The sequence below is a fragment of the Falco cherrug genome, chromosome 12, assembly GCF_023634085.1.
Source record: "Falco cherrug isolate bFalChe1 chromosome 12, bFalChe1.pri, whole genome shotgun sequence".
Taxonomy (NCBI): domain Eukaryota; kingdom Metazoa; phylum Chordata; class Aves; order Falconiformes; family Falconidae; genus Falco; species Falco cherrug.
The window spans coordinates 2,063,198-2,081,209 of record NC_073708.1 but is presented as its reverse complement, the minus strand read 5'-3'; the positions used below and the strand labels follow the sequence as shown (position 1 = coordinate 2,081,209).

The window sequence follows — 18,012 nt, the reverse complement described above, 5'->3', positions numbered from 1 at the left end:
AGCTTTTGCATCACAACAGAGTGAAAATCCACAAATACTTCTGTCTCTCTTCTTGACAATCAGGGAAAAATACATTGCACAGCATACTTGTTCCCCTCCATCATCCTCTTCGTTGACAAGGAAGACCCTGGGCGTCATTTCTTGACATTATGTAAAGCTACGAAGAGCACAGTAAGAATTTTAATTTTCATACCTACTGCTGTTATAAAATGGCTGGCTAAGACATAAGGTTCTATTTTTCCTAAATTATCTTTTCTGTTGAAAAAAGCTGTAATGGTTTAAATAGCAAGAGGTAGGAGTTTACTTTTTTCGGGTGCTTATTAACACTGAAGTGTTTCAGGCCATTAAACTGTAATGATGACTAATTGGGTCCCTTTTGAATTCAAATTGATAATATTAGGATTGGAAAATTAATTACTTTGTATATGTAGCATCTGCCTAAAACTAGACCAAATGAGCGTCTGAAAAGGAATAGTGAAGATCCCTGCTCTATGCTTGTCTTAATGCTACACCTCATGGCATGTCATAAATTAACCACTGGTAAAATAAACTTTAGAGAACCTGTGTAGTTAAAGAAGAAAATAAACTCCTTGTTGTAAAGATATATGAAGGTATTTTCCAAGAGTATAAATATACAGCTAGGCCTTAGGGAGAGTAAAATAATGTGTGCATTTCTAACTGATACTTATCCACTGTCTATATTGTCCAATCATTGTAGAATCAGTCTGCATAACATTAATCCTCATAACACCTTTGACAAGTAAACTTTTACCTCAATTTAACAAACAAAGAGATAAAGCATGAAAAGACCAAGGCTAAGATTGTTTTTAAGCTGTTAAAGGGATTTAAACGTGTATTTCCTACTGAAAGATAATTTAGAAAATTTCAGCCTAAGGAACTTTCCTAAGGATAGAGTGTGAAAAATATCTCAAAATTTTAAATACTTAAATTCTCTAATGAATGCAAATGCCCTCAAAACATTTTTCAGAGACTGTTATAGGCATGTGGAACATACAAAGGTTGTAGTTACCACAGCCATCATGGAACTCTATGGAGGAACTATCTGAATTAAATTTGTGGTAGAGCACCTGCTGATTTCAGGGTGGGATGTGAGAACTGAAAAATAAATGAACACCTTTTAAGTAACAGAGCTAGCAGATTTTAAAGTGAAGAAGACTCTGTAGAGAAGACATCTTCAAATAAAACTGTCATGTCAACATGCTCCTTTTTTGAAGTGCTAACTTAGAGGACAATTATCAGGTATAGATACTCAGCACTATTACGTTCTGTTATCCTCAGGGTTTCACCCAGCTACCACATGCAAGTGCTAATAAGTTTCCAGCCCTTCCTATTCTAAATTCTGAGGTTAGAGTGAGTTCAAGAAGCAAAATGGGGTAAATTCTTCTTTGTTAGAAATCCGTTGTCCCCTCACTGGCATTAATGCAGAACTAATTTGACTCAGCATCTTCTGGAAATACCATAGCTAAGTCCTAGGTTTCATGAACGTGTAAAGGGTGCTGAAGACTGGCAAAATCCATGCATTTACACCACCTCAGAATATAGTTCTGGCAAGTGCAAAACAAACATTGTGGCCACTGGGACAAATTTCATCAAGCTTCAGCTGCTAACAAGAATGCAGAATATCTGTAATCTTTTTCTTGTCATCCTATTGAAGGGCAAACCCCAACAAATTCAGTCTTCCTTTTAGCAGATCATTATTTTTTTTATATTAGAAATGGTATATAATTACATATGGGTGGTTTATGAACTCACTAAGCTACTGTACCTAAAATAGTACAAAATGAAATGTCTGCTTAATTTGTGGGTTGATCTCTCTTGCTTACAGAACATGAACTGATAAATCACATGTACTAAGATATACAGAACAAGATAGGGTCAGCCCAGATGTGTGGACAGCAATGTTCAAGAAAAAGCAAATCAAAAAGTTTAAATCCATTCCAAAATGGAAAGAGTATAAAATTTTCTCAAGGAAAAAAATTAAATTTGTGGTAAACTAACTGCATGCACCTTTTTGGTTTTTGTAAGAGGCAAAAGTCGTGTATAAAACAGATGTTCTAATATACAGTAGACATATAGCTACTAAACAGATTGCTGCTGTTTAACTGGTGAAGTAATTTTTTATATGAAAGTCAATAAAGTTGATGTTAGGCATCATCAGTAGCTTTCTTGGGCCAGATCTATACCTGTAGTTTTCAAAATAACTGTACGCTAAATGTACAGACATTCTTAATAAGATCGGGGGGGTGTCAATATTTCTCTCTATTAGGCAAGTCTGGGAGGTATTGTATCCTTGGTCTGAGGTGCTCTTTCCTCTGTTACTCATAGAACAACATCCCTGCAATCTCTGTCAGCACCACAGAAATGAACACGGCCTTGCCTCTGGCATTCCCTCTTTCTCTTTGCATCTCATAGAGATCTCCTTTGGACAATGGAAGTGCAGAACACCAGGATCTCGCTGAAGCCCTTTTGGTTTTACACTCAGTAGAATTCCATGAGAATGCTGAAATGTCCCAGCTCTCCATGGAAAGTTGAGAAATCTCTATGCTGAAGTGGGATTCTCCTGGCTGCAACTTCCCATCATGAATAAATATAAATTTAAGATTGTTATTCTCTATTTCAAAGAAAAGTAGTATAGTAACTTATCAGGAAACACTATGTTCCTGTCTTCACAAGAGTTAGAAACTGTAGTTGTCTCTAAAATGGTGCTTTTTTATGCAAAACACAAAGCCTAGTTTTCTTTGAACTAACCAAAATAAAAATTAATAAATATATATGCCTTTAAAAACAAACAAAGAAAACAGATGGAGGAATACAACCGATTTTGTTTGTAGGTAGTTAGATTTCAGTAAAATAATAATTTTATCATTTATGAGGGTTTTGCTATTCCATCTCTCCATTCATTTATAAGCCTTAGGGATTTCAAAGTTACTCCTTTTGATGTATCATGCTAGTAACTGTAACAGAGTACATTTGATATTTCTTTTATCTTGGAAATCATGGAAAACAGGTATGAAATAAATTATTTTCTATTACACAAAATTCTCAGGAATTCTATGAGTGACTTCAACATTAAGCAATATTTTATTCACAGCAGCTGGATGGAAAGCAGTAAAGCTCACAGAAGAGAAGACAGAACCATTTTTTTCAATGGTATCTTGGCACTGAAAAACTGAAATTTTGCATAAAGAATAAAGCTTATCTGCTATAAGACCCTGTTTTTCTCACTCTATGTCTCTTTGTTTTCACTTCCTCAGCTGAAGTGTGATGAGCATGTTGTCCACCTTTGTAAAACACTACAGGATACAGGACCTACTCAGAAGAACTTTCTTATAACCACTGATTTTTTAACTTTTATTTTAATTTTTCACATGTTAACAACTTTAAATGAATGAGAACTGGGGAGGCACCTGTCCTTGAGTTTCTCACACTGTCTACTGTGAATGAAATAGCCATGAATTGATGACATGCAGTGGAAGAAAAGAGCAGAAAGTGCTGCAATCAGTATCAGTTACAGAGGAGGAGGGTGCAGCTAAAGAGCATCTCACTTGTGCTCTGCTCTGCTCTCAGCCACCACACAGATTCTGTTCTTCAAAGGAAGATACCCAGATCCACAGCATAAACTCTTCCAATCTGAACTTCCTGAAGGACAGCAGAAGGACTCATGAACTGTAGTAGACTCTTCTGTCCTGTGCTTGTAGGCAGCTGTTTGACAGTAGTTAGCTTTCACACATTTTAAGAACCACCAGAAGTCTGGTGCAATAACAAAAGAGACAGTGTTTGGTACATGGAGAACTATGCACATTTGGTAGAGCAAAGAAACAGAAGAGGAGTTTGGGGAGCGAAGGGATGGAGAGCTCTCCCTGCCACCAGATCCAATACACATGAGCTGCAGGGTACAGCTTGTGCCATTATGCAAGAAGTAGAAGGCATCTGGAGAGACAAAATATAGTTGTCAACAGATGATTTTCAGTGAAGGGGGTTGAATCACCTTGTTCTCTGTTATTCATTGTGTTTAACAGTAAGTCCTGACCTAGGAACTCTCCTCAGCAGAGGCTCAAAAGCAGAGATGTTGGCAAATCTGAAAGGAGAAAATTCTACATCTAGCATCCTTAAGTGAGTTCTACACTCCAGGCTTAAAAATAAGTGGAGTCCTCGTATCAGGTCCTGGTACCTGCTTTGACTATCTGCACCCTAAAGCAACAGCTTTTCTTTGTTCAAATAAAGCTTCGTCCAATGCCAAATTTCAGCTTTCTTCTATCTTCTCTATGTAAGATAAGGACAAGACCCCTGTAACTATGTCCTTGAAAGCTGAAACAGAGAACAAATAAGTTGTCTGATTTTTCTTTACTTATTTTTTTGTAAAAGCAATCCTGCTAGTTTTTCCTTATCTCAGCCTTCAGAGAAGAGGAACACAAACAAAATACACCCACAGAAAAAGAACGCCTATGTCAGCCCAGCCTCTGCAGCCATCATTGGGTCTGTCTGGAACATGAGAGTTAGTTGCCACAAGCTACAGCTCCTGCCCATGAAACAACCTACGTGTTTGCTCTGTCCCTGCAGAATTTCACTCCTGCAGGTGCCTGTGAGTCTTTAATTGGATGTACCCACGTGCTTTCTATTGCATGCCGGTACAGCTAGTGCCAGTCTCCTTAGCCCTTGAAGTACACACTGGCTGTCAGGTGTACCAAGGTAATTGTTTTAATGCCTGATATTTGTGAAAGACCTAATTTCTTTCCTTTGCTGCCCTGATCATGATGTGTAAATTCCCTCAGGTGCTTTTTTCAATCTGTTAATCTAAGTTCATCCTCCTGTGCAAATGGATTCTTACCTGTTTAGCTGATGACGTAGGGCAGCGTCTCCAAACTGCAATTACAGTCTTTCTGCCTTAATGAGTAAATCTGTTCCTGCGAGGAACACACTGAGGGGAAGAAATTATCTGTCAGGGCCCTGAGTGCACACACAGGCCTCAACGGCCATGACTGGCCTCATCCGGGGCCTGCACCCTCTCCAAACTGCAATTACAGTCTTTCTGCCTTAATGAGTAAATCTGTTCCTGCGAGGAACACACTGAGGGGAAGAAATTATCTGTCAGGGCCCTGAGTGCACACACAGGCCTCAACGGCCATGACTGGCCTCATCCGGGGCCTGCACCCACCCTGGGGCCTGGCCGGGCGCTCCCGGACCTCCGGTCCCTGCCCGGGCGGTGCTGGTGCGACTGCCCCAGCTCCTGCACCGCCGCATGGCCTCCCCAGCCAGGCCTGGGGCTTGGGGCATTGGGCCTGGCCATACACACCTTTGCTGGGAAGCCACCATGCCACACTCAGCTCCTGGCCCGGCTGCAGACACTGGGTGCTTTAGCCCTTGTTCTGCGCTCGTGAGCCAGAAAGCGCCATGTTCCTCGACCGTGGCAGAATGCACGGTTTATGACAGCAGTGAGGTGCCTGGATGCCTCAGACGTGAATTGTGTAGGTGCACAACAGAGAGAAGGCGGCACCCAGTCTTCATGGTATCTCAGTTCCTCATCTTTACATGGGAGCTAGTACCTAAGTGTTTGGCAGATAACATCCATCAGTCCTACAAGAAGCTAAAATTAAGTTAATTTCTGGAACAGCTAGGCAGGACCCTGACCGAGCCCCGGGTTTCAGCTGACTGACACTCAGGGTGCCAGGAAGCCACAGAAAAATCTGCTGCCTTGAGAGCTTTAAACCTGCTCCAGGCTGACTGACTGTACTTGAACAATCATAAAAGTTTGTAGGGGATTAAACTTTATCTTTCCAAGTCCTTGAGTGCACATGGAGTGTCCCATGTGCAAAAAATCTTTGCATGTAGAACTGTGCGTGACATTTCAGTCTTAAGTCACTCTTCCACTGCACAAGTTATGCTAAGAATTCGCCCAACCTGTCCAAAGGTTTTCAGCTGAAGCATCTAATGGTATGAAAAGAGTTAGAATGGAAACAGAACAAGCTCTCTTTGAATAAGTTTGAGATCTGTGCTACAGGAAAAGAAAAAGAACAGCGCAGGGAGAGTTTCTGGTCCACTGTTTCCTCAGGCACAAGCTGACATGCATCACTGTGACATAAAATTTTGCATATTGGAGCATTCAAGTTTGTAAAAAATCCGAATGGAAGAGAGATATTTAGAAGCTTGCATTCCAGCTTACTAGAATTTTTTAAAACTCAACAATTAATTTTAAAATGTTTGATATTCTCTGCTATTATAATCTCATTGACTGTGTTTTAAGAGTACACTCTAAAAATAAATAGTAAACTATCACTGGAAAGTCATGAAGTGTGTTCTAGTTCTACCATTCTAGTAGCATGTCTCCTTTTCACCCATAACTGTTCCCAGACAGTTTCTGGCCTAATTTATCAGCCAAGTATCAGCTGGTTATGAAAAGAGCATGCATACTAAGACACATGTAAGTTAGCTATATCCAGTAAACCACATCAGAACAGCAAACTGCTCTTACTTAGTCAGTTTCATCCTTCTACTAATTTTAAACCCCAGAGTTGTTTCAGTTGTTGCCATCTAGAATGGGAGGAAGCAGCTATTTACAGGTTGTACACTAAGGTTTGAGTTCCAGGTTTTCCAGTCTGAGGACCAATCCAAATATGACTGATTGTTCCCTAATGGAGGACTCACATCAGGCTAAAACGAGATGGAATGCAAAGCCACTTTGCTCACCAACAGATTTTTAAGCTGAAGTAGATTCAGTTTATAGAGGAAGGAGAGTACTTGGAGCAGAGTTAACCTTGCAGTATAGCTCTGATTTTACTGTATAAACATTGACAAGTCCCTTAACCTTCTTTAATTATAGTTTCTGTTCATACGACCAGGAAAGAAGGGTATTGTGAAGCCTGAAGAATAAAGGTCTATAGAATACTTTCAAATCATTGGATGACAAAAGTGTTATAAAATACAAGGGAGGATGTTCACTCTACTAATGGAGTAGCTGTTTATTTTGGTTGCTACTTAGAATTTCTGTTTCTGGAGATTCTACAACAAATGTTCAAAAAGGGATGGAGAGGAAAGGAATTGTCAGTCTCAGATAAAAATAGTTTCTTTGAAGCTGTTGAATTTCTAATATTCCTTGCATAATAATGAAGAAGAAAAAATAATGGTGTGTAGCTGTTCTCTGGTCTTTAGAAGAGGGCCAAAGAAGCAATGAACGCTATTGACTGTAATGGGGACATATTTATAAAATCCATCTTCCAGCCTAGTTTCTTGTACTTCCATCCCTTCAGATATTACCTAATCTAATCCATAATCCTGTCCATGTTTCAAAATGTTCCCACGAAAATAATGGAGGTTTTTTTATTTCTAAGAATGAATTTCTCCGTTTAGAGCTCTGGCTGAGGCATGGGAAATAGCCTTGTAATTTTAGCTAAGTGACACCTGATCAAGGATTTACACTCTTCTTTATTTTATTTTCCATGTGAAAATGAGTGGTTACACTTTAGACCAGTAGTTAGAAAAAATCTCCATGAAGATCTAATGGCACGACAATTTTCTTTCAGTGCATTTTTCTGGATACATTGCAGTAAGAATGGAAGATTTTATATATTTTCTTAACATTGATATCTAATAGAATGGTAATGTTTTTTGTTTTGCTCTTCTCTTCTGTCTTTCAGACAAAAGTGTTCCAGACCTTATTAGCATATTTTACAGCTGATTTCACAGATGGTGTAGCTGGTTTTCAGCTGGTATGAATGGATGGTTAAAAATCCTTTTGGGTTCCTAAGCTTCAACATATTTAAGGTAGTAGAAAAAAAATATAAACTTACACCACTGCTGTCCTGTCTGCAACCACTTGTCACCTGTTGTGCAAGCTCCTTAGACAGAACCTAAAGAATTCAAGAGACCATGGTTCTACATCTGATCCTACAGTAAACTGTTGTGTGACTTTTCATAAGTCCCTTTGCTGCAACACTTTCAGCCTGTAGCTAGTATATGGGCAGTAGCCAGATCCTCTTAAATGTTCATGTTATAGCTATTAATTTTTTATAGTGAGAGTAGGGACTTTATGGCTGACTGAGCAAAGATTCAAGCTTCAGCAAGCCAGTCTGGACCTAATTGCATCTCAGGATGGATAACACACAAAGCTTGACTGTACAAGTAATAATTATGTCATGTGTACCGGGTAGCCTGCTGTCTCATATAAATATAACACCAAAGCTTCCTTGTAAGTCTTGATTTTTAACAAGTTTAGAAATATTGCAGAATTTGAGAGAAAAAAAGTCTGTTTGCTAAAATAGGTCTTTCTTATGAATATCATGTTACATACAAGGAGATAAAGTCTAGGGTTTAGAGTCTCATCACAAGTTATAGTCTCTCCACTGATTTAATTCAGCTACATGATACTCTAAAACCATGTTAGTACAAAATTATCGGTATTTCTTATTGTAACTGATAGAGAAACACATTCCGATTTAGTAGAAAGGTGTTAAGCTAATGCCGAAAAGCTTTAAATTTTCAGCTAGGACCTTTTCAGTGCAGAATTAGAGACACCTAGTCTGTTTATTAGAGATTACAGATCACAGCAGTCTAAGTATGAGGAACATAGGGTTGTGTGGTTTTTTTATTGCAGCCTCCTTTTTTTCTCCAGAAAGACTGAGAAAAAGAAAATGTTCTGGACTGCCTAGCCAAGACAAACTAGTATGAAAAAAATGGAACTCTTTAATAAATAAGAGTACCTGTCAAAAAAAGTCACTACTGTCTCTTCAACTAATGTGACTCCGAGTAGTAAACTTCTGCTAATAGATAGCTTAAAGGGTACTTAGTAAGTTAGTAAAGCTCTTACTTTTTAAGCCAATGAGTCAGATTCATATCCCACAGGAGCAGTGATTAAAAAAGAGAACATCACCAACTAATAGCCATCACCATCTAATGGTTCTACATGAAATACATTCATAGTCTCCAGAGGCTGGCAGCAGGATGTCTCCACTTGCATAAACATTGCTGCTTTACATAAACAAGCATCTTCATAAGAAATGTTGGTACAAAACTAAGGAATAAAGTGATTAATCCAAGAAATGCTGAGCATCTGCACATTCTTGAGGACAAGAGGTGGGTATCAGCTCTGCCCTGTAGATCAGCCAGCAGCTCAGGATGGAAGAACAAAAGGTTGAATGCCAACATTGTGCTTGTACTGTTTTCAAACCTTTCCTGTAAGTAAATGCAAGTGCTGATGTGATCACTCTCAAGATGCTAAAGTACACATATCTATAAATTACATGTATGTAAAACTTCATGTTCAAAATTCAGCAATTCTAACTTTTAGGACTGCACATTAACTACAAAACAAACAAGATTATTCAAGATAGAATTTATTGTAAAAAATATTTGTTCTGTCTGTCTTCCAAACTGCTAATGAATAAGGATCAATATTGGTTTAGGTGAAAAATAGCTAATTAAAAATACGCTCTCGGGCTGCCATCTCAATCCACAATACCATTTTTCAGCATGCAGTGGTATTTTTCACCAGTGATGTTAAGCCTCCTTAGAAATAGAAATTTCTAACAAAGAAAGGGGAAAAAAGGCAAAAAAATAATGAAGAAACATATTTAGATCAGATTTTAATAATCCTATTTAACTTTGGAGTCATCATCCATGTCCAGTTAACCAGGTGTTTTTGTTATTTCCAGTAGATTTATAAGTACTGAAAGAGCTAAATTAACTTACAGAGTTCTAGTAGTCATGAATAATACAGGATTAAAGGTATAGAGTTGTGCTTTGATTCCCCAGATTTAAGTCCTTTACTTGGCAGTGTATAATAAATACCTTAGAAATCTCTTTTCTCATTAATCTAGGGCTGGTAGATGTGGCAGTGAAGGTGTTACTGCAAATTAGCAGAATTTCCTAATCACCATTAATGTGACTGCTACAGTAAAGGTATCTGACAGACAAGCCATAGGATCTCACCTCATTATAAAAGAAACCACTACGGTTTAATAGTCTTAATTTAGCTAACAGTATATATTGCCTGGTCAATCTTCTTTTGAAGGTGCAACAAAATCTGTGGCCTTTGTGAGAGGCTCATTAGTTAAACATGAAAAGCTTTGACATGGCAGAGTGTCCTTCTTTCCTCTTGTCAGCACGTTATTTTGTGGCATACAGAGCAAGTGGAGACTGTCAATGGGAGACAGGAAAAAGACTGTGCCAAATAATTGGTCACATGAGCCAGGGCAAAAGAGTAATTACACATACCATGTGTGTGGAGGGAGGCATGGGTGGATGTGGGTAGCGAGTACAGTACATATTAAGCCTATGTATGCATATGTATATACAAACTATGTTTATGTATGCACAGTTACTGTGGTACATCTAAATGATTAATTTCAGAGCCAGGAGACCAAATTATTCACATTATAGCTTTCAGCAGTACGATGACTTGAGTCGCAAGGTACTGAACGCCTGCAGCTCAGTGGGGCACTTCAGAAAATGGAGCTCTCTTTAATGTTCCTCAACTTCATACAGAAAAAATGTTTATTTATCAATGATGATAGAGTACTGAGACCCAAACCAACATAAGATCAGGTTAAAAATCCTTCAGTTCTTTAGTATTTTAATCTTATTTGATTCAAGATATGCAAAACCTTACACTGCTCAGTTGCTCAGTATTCAGCCTGTAACTTCCTGATGCTCTTTCTCGCTTTCTTTTTTTTTTTTTTTTAATAAATCTTAAGTTCATTTTGGTCCCAAATTATTGTCTTGGAAATTGATCTGGCTTTCAGTGAAGTTAATAGCAATGTTATGATCTTCTTTAATTGTGCAAGATCAGGCCCTCACTGAACAGCAGACATATTGAACAATAGGAAAACAATGCTATGAAGAGAACGTGGCTGCATTTTATTTTTAAAAAATGCTGTCTCTTATGAAGGTATAGGATGAGATCAAGAAGAAGAGTAAGATAATTTCCCCATAAAATTACTAGCTGTAAGTTACTAACTGCAGCAGTCTAACAGGACAGTTTTCTTTAATGCGACCTTTCTGAAAGAGTATTTTGGCTCTATTTGTCAAGATGTATTTCTGGTGATTTTGCTCCCATATGAGATTCCTAGTGTTTCAGGAGAGAAAAAAATCAATGTCTACCTCTGATTTTGAGGAGAGCTGTAGCTCTGGAGAACAAGAAAGGGCTGCACTAGGCATATATGGCAGCTAGAAAACAACGCTTCCAGAAAGTATAACTTAATACTCCCCACCACTCCCTTTTTCTTCTAAGTAACAACTTAGGTAAATTGATTGATCTTCCAAATTTCCATTTACATTTTCAAAAATTGCTAAAGAAGTAAGCTTGCTGCTAAAAAGAGCTTTCTTTTACTTTCAATAGGTGTTGCATCTCAAGCAAGAAATTTCTTAGATTGATCGTAGTCAGATATGATCACTCAATTTCACATTAAGCCAACAGAAGTAAAAATATTTTAATCCCATGAATCATTGTCTTTGCTTGGGATTGAGAGGAGCAAAAAGTCACTGCAATCTACGTGACTATAGAAATAACTTTTCAAACACACAATCATGTAAACAATGAGCAGACTTCTATAATGAATTTTTCACAATAGCATTCAGACAGTAGCAGAAAAAATGGGAAAGGATGATGGGGTGATTACATCACTCAAAGATCCTCAAGTTGTTTTGTTGGCTTGTTGTACAAATGCTGCCTTCTGCAGCAAGATCTGTAAAACATTCAGCTGCTTGTTTTTATGTTTCCTAGTTAACATTTTCAGTCACAGTGTTTCAGCATTTCATGAACACCCCAAACACAGCAACTCTGGTGAACTCCACGTCTGTCGGGGAGGTTAGCTCTCACTGGTGGTGGATCAGCTTACTGAAAATATAGCAGATCTTTTTTTCTTTTTTTCTCTCCCATGCTTAAATTATGTACATGATTTAGAGAGAAATGGTGAACTCAAGAATCCGTAGGTAGTTTCTTTATGGAACTCTGATAGACAGTACACAACAGTTCTGTTGCTACACTTAAATACAGAGAGGAAGAGATATAAGACAAATGTTTCTACTCTCAGAGCTAGGTCTTACGGTAAAGCTGATCGAGCACATATTTAAAATGAGTAACTCCTTGTACAGTTGGAGTTGAGCATTGACAGCAGTCTGTAAAGTCTGATATCTAAATGGATTGCTCCTCCGAAGTTATTCCTTATATCCTGTAAATCTAAGTGGGGCCACTGTAGCTTTATCTCTGTATACTTAATGTGTCAGTCACTCATCTTTGAAAATACAGACTCTGTAAGGGTTTGACTTTTTATAGCATTCTTTTGTGATGCCATGTTTAAATAAAGTCAGACGTGGGCTTTTCGAGGGAAGAAGTTATTTTTATTTCTTCTGTCAGATTTGATTGTCAGATACATGTCTCTGAATTACTCTATGTATTTTTTTTTTCAAAATCGGGTCTATCTCACATTGGCCTCCATTTGATACGGATCCATGACTGATTTTGGCGTTACAATAGAACATCCTTCACTTATCACATACATTACATTTCTCTGCCGGTCATAAATTTACTTCACATGCATACACATGCTTAATCTCTGAAAGAAATTATTAAAACTTGAAACTGACATAGCCTTTCAAAAAAATTCCCAAACAGTAAATCACACCGCATGCCACTTTCTTCCCGCTCTGTGCTACACAATTTAACACTTAGTGAAAGGTACACAGAAAATACACCAAAATTCGGAAGTGAACCACAATACAGACTTAGGGTAACAAAGCCCTTACCTCTTTAAATGCATGATGGTCTCTAAATGGCACAGAAATCGTAGCACAAAAATACAGCTCTCCTGTCTTCCAACACACAGTCACAGTTTACACTATTTTCTTTACCTCGCCTTTTACACCATGCTACACATAGTTCATGCTTCCGTTGCCTGGGATTGGCTGGTGCATCTATGAGGCGCACACAGGACTCATGCTCGGAGCACCCTGCAGCCCTTGGTTAACCCTTCGCGGTGCAGCCTCTCCCCGCTGCGGGCAGCCCTGGCAAGCCCGCGCAGATGGGTGGCTGCCGGGCACCCGCTTCCCTGGGAGGCTGGATCCGGCCCTCCCCTACCCAGAGGCAGGCGAGGTGATGGAAGCAGCGAGCTTCCCTCTCTGCGGAGCCTGGGGGAGGCTGGGGGAGGCTGGGGGAGGCTGGGGGAGGCGGGGGTCCCGGCAGCCCGCGGCCCGGACCGGCGCTGCCGCCCGGCTGCAGGAGCTCGCTCCTCCCGCAGCCCCTCCTGCTGTTGCGGGCGGCGGCGCGGTCCGCACGACCCCCCCCCACCCCCCACCCCCCCCACCCCACCCCCCGCATGCTACGTCGCCCCGGGGGCGCGCACAACTTGGAGGAAGGGTGTAGGGTTAAGTCCAAGCGGATGACCAGGCAGGCATCTTTAAAGGTGTTTCCTCTGCCAGAGTCCCCTCCCTGGGTGTCCACCCGCCACTGCCAATGTTTGAAATTAGGAAATTTAACTCCTGGCCAAAAGGAAGTCCCAAAGCCACACAGCTCCGGAGGAGATGAAGGTAGCAGAGGAGGTAGCAGATAATCCTTGACAGTGAAGCCTGACACAGACATGCAGGGAGACTGGACACCTAAATGAAGAGGGCTGTTGGGGACCATTCCCTCGGGAATGGGTCGCGGGGCTTGGGAAGTATTTACACACGACCAGTCTTATGTACAAAAAGCAAAAGAACCAACCAAAGCAATGCAAAAAGCCGTCAGGCTGCTGCCTCGGATTCCTGGTTTTTTCTGAGTCATCCAGCCCAATGTGAGCAGAGGGTATCCGCTGGTCTGGTAGTGCTGGCCACTGGAGATGAACCATCCAGGCTAACGGGAACCTTGTCTATTAAGCAAACCTCACGCTGGCTTGTTGCAATCGCCCATTAGGCCTACATTCATTGCATTGATTTATTTGATGTTTCTATGCAAAGTGTTCGGTGCGTGTCCCCCTGCCTTGTGCTGAGTATAGAAACGCCACCCGAGCCAACCTGTGTCAGTTTTACTGCCCAAGCACCGTTCTGCTGCCATCCATCACAGTGACTGTAATCTAAACAACTCCACTGCCCTCATCCTGTGTCCTACCATCTCCCACCCCCGTCGGCACAGAAGGAATATAGAGTGCTCTTAAACCCAGGAAACATTCCGCTGATGGGCACATAAATCTCTTCTGCAGAACGCTATCATTTAACCGGCACAGCGAGTTGATGCTCACCGGCTGAGCTATTCCCACAGCCAGATAATCCCGCAGGACTCCACGGGTTGGGGTTTTTTTTCTCCAAGGTTTGGGGGTGGGGGGTGGGAGGAGAGAAGGATTAAAAATCAGGTAGAGCTTTTGAAACGCACTTACCTAGGCAATCCTCTATACCTAGGAAGGGAAAGGGGCATGACTGCGCGGAAACTTTCCGGAGCAGCCTGGTGCGGGAGGATCCCGGCAGCGGCGGCGGCAGCGGCGGCGGCAGAGGCAGAGGCGGGTATTTCAGGAGAAATGGCGGGGATTTGGTTAATTACCCCAGTCCCGTGCGAAGGGGCCTGGGCAGGAGGTGTGTGCGGCCGAGGGGCAGGCGGGGCAGAGGCGGCAGGTCGGCAATGACGGTAATGGGAAAAACCTCCCGCAGGAGAGACTCTGGGAGAAAGAGGCTTAGCTGTAAGGAGAGAAGTAGACATGGGGCTTTCGCGCTGCTGGGAGAAGCGAGGAGCTGGAGAAAGGATGAATTTTGGATCCCACGCTCGAAGGGCTTTTTCACTCCCCCTTTCCCGACATCAGCCAGCAATTTGGAGGGGGAGAGAGGCGGGGGAGCACTCTCGGGAGTACGGTATTGAAGGGGGTATTGATCTTTTCTATCCTCTGCTTACCACCAGGCAATAAATTCGGATCTCATGTATTTCTCGCTGGCATCTCTACCTGCTTGCAAGCCTTTAGCACCTTCCTTGTGATCTCTGCATGTAATGCTTTGGAGACATGACTGCACACAGACACACACACTTATCCTGCACACCAAATGACAGCGTTAAATGGAGCCCAATCAATACCTCCCCATGAGAAGTAACATGTTCCCTCCCTACCTTCTGCTGTTGACCGTGGGTGGGTCTCTGCCGCTAATTAGAGACACAGAAATACTGGAAGTATTAGACATAAATAGCACTCTGAAGGCACTTGTCCTTTTTTTTTTTTTCCCCTCTTTTTTTTTCTTTTTTCTCTTTTTTTTTTCTTCTTTTTTTTTCTTTTTTTTTTTACAAAAGCTGTTTATTTCCTTGGTCCCCTTCTCTATTTTTCTTTCAAAGTAAAGAAGCCCCTACTTGATCCAAAAGATATTCTACGCTTCAAAACGCGGCAGGTATCTCTGTGGGCATACGTTTTGTGAAGACGGCGCCTCACGCCTACCCTGCGCTCCTTAGGCCAGCAACAATACAGGTATTCCCGAGAGCAGCGATAAATAAACCCAGGAGGTGCGAAGGGATGCCGAGATGCGGGAAGGGCGTGCAGCGGGAAGGGCAGCGGCAGGGCAGGAGCCGGATGCAGCCGCACGCCGCTCCCCCGCACCCTCCCCGCGCACCCCGGCGCGCTGTCACCTTCGGGCACAAGCGACAGGACAGGTGTAATTAGGGCTGGAAATCCTTTCCTCTCTCTTCTGGAGGGAACTTCCCCACCCCAATCCAATCCAAGCTTTTTCAGGGGATCAGTAACCAACTTTTCCACCTTATCTCCCTATGCAGACTTCCAGGCACTCCTTCAGACACGCTCACGACTTCCCTGAACCGCCAGCGGTTTCTGTCCATCCTCCTACACGGGGAGGAACGCTGAGCCCCTCCAGCACCCGTGCGAGCAGCTGTATCTGCAAGGGTTAAACTAGGGAATGCAGCATGTACAGTGCTTCATGAAAGCATTCATAAAATGTGATGCATAAGCAGTAGAATGGTAAAGACTCTGCGAGCGAGACTCCGGTGCGGACTGCCAACTTGGTGCCGAGAGCGGCGACTGACGCACGGAATGGATGTGGGCAAGCAGGGCTGCTGCTTCCTAATTCTTCGAGTTCAGAAAGTGGAGCCAGCCAGGCTACTGAAAGGTTCAGAAGCAAGGCGAGGCAATTAGGACGTTCCTTTTCTTGCCTTTTGCTTTTCCTTTTTTTTTTTTTTTTTTTTTTAAATATTTTTAAAGTATCCTCTTTGTTGAAAACAAGCAACCTGAACGTGAAATAAAACCTACTCACCGGATGAAATTGCAGGAAGCCAAGCGGCTGTGAGCAAAATGCATCCCGACTCCAAGCATATAGTCCATGATCTTCGGCTTCAGGCTAGAGGAGGGCTTTGCATGGTGGTGGGACTTTGAGAACCATCAGCAGTTCTGTGCGGCACAGCAGCAAGTGTAACAGCCCATTCCCACCGCGCGTCCCTCCGTGTGTGTGTAGGGAGAGAAGCTCCAGACCCAGAGACGGGGCGGGGGAGGGAGGAGCAGGAGAGAGGGAAGGAAATCGGAACGGCAAGAGGAGTTGCGGGGAGGGTTAGGCTTTGCTGGGCTTGGGGTGGGATTTTTTGGTGGTGACGGCAGTGATCCTCAAGGATAGAACAGCAAATTGTGGGAACTGAGCAGCGGGCAGGAGGAGAGGGGTTTGCCAGCCGGGCGAGGCAATGGCCGGAGCGCAGCGGGCGGTGTGAGGGGCGCCGGGCCGGGGCGGGCCGGAGAGGGGCGAGCGCGGCCCCGCCAGCGGCGGCAGCGGGGCGGGCTGGGGGCACCGGCCACCTCCCGGGGCTGCTCCGCACCGCTCCGCTCCCCGCGGCGCCGGGATTCCCCGGACATCGCCACCGTCCCTCGGGGAGGGGGGCGGGGGCGGCGGGGCGCGGAGAGCTGCGGAGCGGGGGGAGCGGCATAGCCGGGGGCGGGGGACACACGGTACGGCCGAGGGCAGCCCGCGGGGCTGGGGCGGGCGGCACAGCCGGGGGGGGGACGGACACACGGACAGGCAAGGCATGACCCGTGGGCCGGGGCGGCGGGGGGGCGTGTGGGGGGGCACGGCATGACCCGGGTGGCGGGGGCAGCCCGCGGGCCGGCGGCTGGGTGGCGCGGCACCCGCTCCTCCTGCAGCCGCAACGCGGAGAGCCACGGCGGCGGTACCGACCGGGTAAGCGGACCCCTGCGCCCCGCTTCCCCTACCCTCGGCCAAGCCTTTGTGTCAGATCCTTTCTGTTTCCCCCCCCAGCAGGCAGGTTTCCCCGGCGCCCGCCCGCCCGGCTGCGGCAGCCCCACCGCCCGCGCCCGGCCCCCTCCCCGCCCCCGACCGCGGAAGGCGGCGGAGCCCCGGCGCGGCTAGCCGGCCTGGGGGCGCACGGGGAGACAGACCCGCGGCTGTAAACATCGGCGGGGTGGGGTAGGGGGATGAGCGGTAATGTTGCTGCTAATCACCCGTGCCCCCCTCCCCGCTCGGGGAAAGCTAAGCATCCCCCTCCATCCCCCCCTTCCCGGCGCTCCTGGGCTCTCTGTATGGAAATCACGAGCTGGCTCGGTGGAAACATCTCCCTTTTCCTCGCACAGCGGCTCCGGAGCGTGTGCTGATTGTCAAGGTGTGTGCTGAATGGGGAGGCAGCGCCAGCATTTATGGAGCTTGGGTGTCATCTGCCACCCACCCCCCACCCCCCGGTCCTTCTCCTACACACGTGCTGTAAGCAGGCACGTGCGTTTATGGCTAATAAAAATGTGTTTCCCTATGTATAGTTAGTCTGAGAGCTCAGTACCAATAAACTGAAAGCCAGTCCGTGTCAGGGCACAGCCTGCAGATGAACAAGAAGCTTTGGCATCCTTGCGTGTGAATAAGATAGCCTGGCTGTGTTCACACCATGCTTTCCAGGATCTATAACCACAGTGACCATACAGACTATGTGATGTATACATTGGACTATATGGAGTAACCACCAGTATTGCACTAGCACTTGTCCATTGTGCTACATGTGGTCAAAAGAGACTAATTTCTGTTTAGCTTTTTTGATCAAGAAGGTTTTTGTCTCCT

At 43.8% G+C, this 18,012-nt stretch overlaps 1 protein-coding gene across 2 annotated transcripts in view; it reads right to left on the bottom strand.

The window, feature by feature from the left end:
- Positions 1 to 16,832, bottom strand: part of BRINP3 (BMP/retinoic acid inducible neural specific 3) — a 214,049-nt gene extending 197,217 nt beyond the window's left edge. For both annotated transcript variants that reach the window (XM_005440093.3, XM_027806587.2), the window contains exon 1: positions 16,222 to 16,832. Coding sequence is in view for 1 of the 2 variants with exons in the window: in XM_027806587.2 (XP_027662388.1) it covers positions 16,222 to 16,289 (68 nt within the window). In the remaining variant the exon portion in view is untranslated. The remainder of the gene's footprint in view (positions 1 to 16,221) is intronic.
- Positions 16,833 to 18,012: the final 1,180 nt, after the last annotated feature.